Source organism: Lactuca sativa, chromosome 8 (assembly GCF_002870075.4).
Source record: "Lactuca sativa cultivar Salinas chromosome 8, Lsat_Salinas_v11, whole genome shotgun sequence".
Lineage (NCBI taxonomy): Eukaryota > Viridiplantae > Streptophyta > Magnoliopsida > Asterales > Asteraceae > Lactuca > Lactuca sativa.
Genome location: NC_056630.2, coordinates 126594342 through 126596621, shown reverse-complemented (window position 1 = coordinate 126596621; position 2280 = coordinate 126594342). Strand labels below are relative to the sequence as shown.

The following is a 2280-nucleotide window of genomic DNA, read 5'->3' as shown; positions in this document are numbered from 1 at the left end:
TTTTAAAATTTCCACTTTAATTATATTAAATTAATAACATTAGAATAAAAATAATACAAATGATATAATTTCACATATTTATTTAAATCAATGATTAAAATTTATATAATAAAAAAAATCTTAATTAATAATTTATTTAAAATAATTAATTAATAATTTTAAGTTTTTACTATAAAATTTAATTAATTTTGTAACCGTGGTTTCTATGGGTTATATATATATATATATATATATATATATATATATATATATATATATATATATATATATATATATATATATATATATATATATATATATATATATATATATATATATATATATATATATATATATATATATATATATATATATATATATCATTTCTTTTATCTAAAACGGTAAAATTATTGTTAACATCAGCGATACTAAATTACAACTTGTTGGTATTAGCATTACATTTAACAACACCTTAAGGCTTAAAGTTGAACTTGCATGTTAAGATATAATTAAAGCTTGCATCATCGCTTCCGTCATATCAAATTTGTACGCACAAGCATGAGACGTCTACCAGCTCCAAATTTTAATGTTACAGATTCCAATAAAAAGAACAACTTATCTTTCATGATGTACAAGTTTTTTCAGCGTATTTCTCAGTAATTGCTCTGAAACTGATTATGCTATATTCAATGGCCAACAGCTCCGGTCTCGGGCTAGTATTTATATGGATCGTTCATCGAAACATTTAACAATCCAGCCATCTCCAAATTGAACCTGAAAGTAGCTAGGTGTTTTGCTGTTTCAATTTTCAATCAGATTATCGGAAAATGGGGGATGAAGTGAAGTTGTATGGCGCTGGAGGAAGTCCGTTCGTTTGCAGAGTGAAATTCGCTTTGAAGATGAAGGGAATCAAGTACGAAAACTTCGAAGAAGATATCTCCAACATGAGTGCCGACGTTTTGAAGTATAATCCTGTTCATAAGAAAGTACCGGTGCTGCTGCATAACGGAAATCCGATCGCAGAGTCTCTTGTGATCGTGGAGTACATCGATGATGTCTGGAAAGAGGTTCCGATTTTGCCTCAGGATCCTTATGAGAGGTCTGTTGCTCGATTTTGGGCCAAATTCATTGATGATAAGGTAACAATTTCGTTCTCTCCTAATGATCTTCATTAATGATAAAAGTTTTTGTATGATTATGTAATTGTTAGTGGATAGATACACATTATTTGATCTTCATTTGAGCATTTTGAATATATATTTTAAACTCTTTCCACTTAATTATCTGTTTCATTTATAATACGGAATTCTTCTTTTAACACATTATATGGTATGTGACTATGTGTTCAGTGCAACCCTGCAGCATTCAAGGTTTTTGGCAGCAATGGAGATGAGCAGGTTATTGCGGAAGCTTGTGAGCAACTGCAAATGCTAGAAAATGAACTCAAAGTCAAAGGTACGAAGTTTTTTGGAGGTGACAACATTAACCTGGTTGATATTGCTGCTGATTTCATAGCCTATTGGCTTGGAACAATCGAAGAAGTAACCGAAATAACGTTTTTCACAAAAGACAAGTTTCCAAAACTCACCGAATGGGCTGATGAGTTTGTCAACTGTCAAGTTGTGAAAGAAATCTTACCTCCAAGAGAACTCCTGCTTGAATTTTTCAAGAAACGATATGGTAAGGCATAATGATATATGTAGCCGTTATATACTGTATAAATCTTGTTGCTTTGTTAGAATTTTATGTGTTTAACATCCATTGACGTTGGAAGAAGCTTGCCTTTGTGCTTAACGAAGTTGAAGTGTCTGTAACATCCATGGTTGTTGCAATGAGCAGCTCTTATGTCTGTTGTCGTTTTGTAATATGTAGTTTGCACACTTTTTTTTTTCGATGTTGAGTGTGAGTCTTTCTTATGTTGTGATATGGAAAATATATCGATGGAGGGTTGCTACAAAAATATTTTTCTATTCAGTTACTACAAAAATATTGTTCTATTCAGTCACCAATATGTTTTTTTGATATTTGATAGAGTTTCTTTTCAGTCACCAATATGTTTTTTTCGGTTCCTATTTTATGTCATATAAGTCCTTTTATATTTTGTTTCAAGGATTTAATATCAGTTGCATATATAATTTGTCATTATTGTGGTTATTTTGTTTATGGATGTCTTTATGAAGATATAATTGATAGTTTCAATAATTTTGATCTTTTTAATTCATTACAAGTTAAATAAACACGAGTTAAATAAAAATGTTTGGGAATGCATTTTCAGTTGAAAAGAAGTTCGAAGTGCGCCTT

At 30.0% G+C, this 2280-nt stretch overlaps 1 protein-coding gene across 1 annotated transcript; it reads left to right on the top strand.

The window, feature by feature from the left end:
- Nucleotides 1-586: 586 nt before the first annotated feature.
- On the top strand, nt 587-1984 carry LOC111920111 (probable glutathione S-transferase). Its single transcript, XM_023915686.3, has 2 exons — nt 587-1118; nt 1329-1984. Exons 1-2 carry the CDS (start codon nt 807-809, stop codon nt 1668-1670), a joined length of 654 nt encoding a protein of 217 aa, XP_023771454.1. The 5' UTR covers nt 587-806; the 3' UTR covers nt 1671-1984.
- Nucleotides 1985-2280: the final 296 nt, after the last annotated feature.

Excerpts from the sequence above, each read along its gene's own strand:
- LOC111920111 (XM_023915686.3), top strand. The coding sequence starts at position 807 with ATGGGGGATGAAGTGAAGTTGTATGGCGCTGGAGGAAGTCCGTTCGTT. Across the intron at positions 1,119-1,328 it reads CCAAATTCATTGATGATAAG|TGCAACCCTGCAGCATTCAA; the intron begins GTAACAATTTCG and ends CTATGTGTTCAG.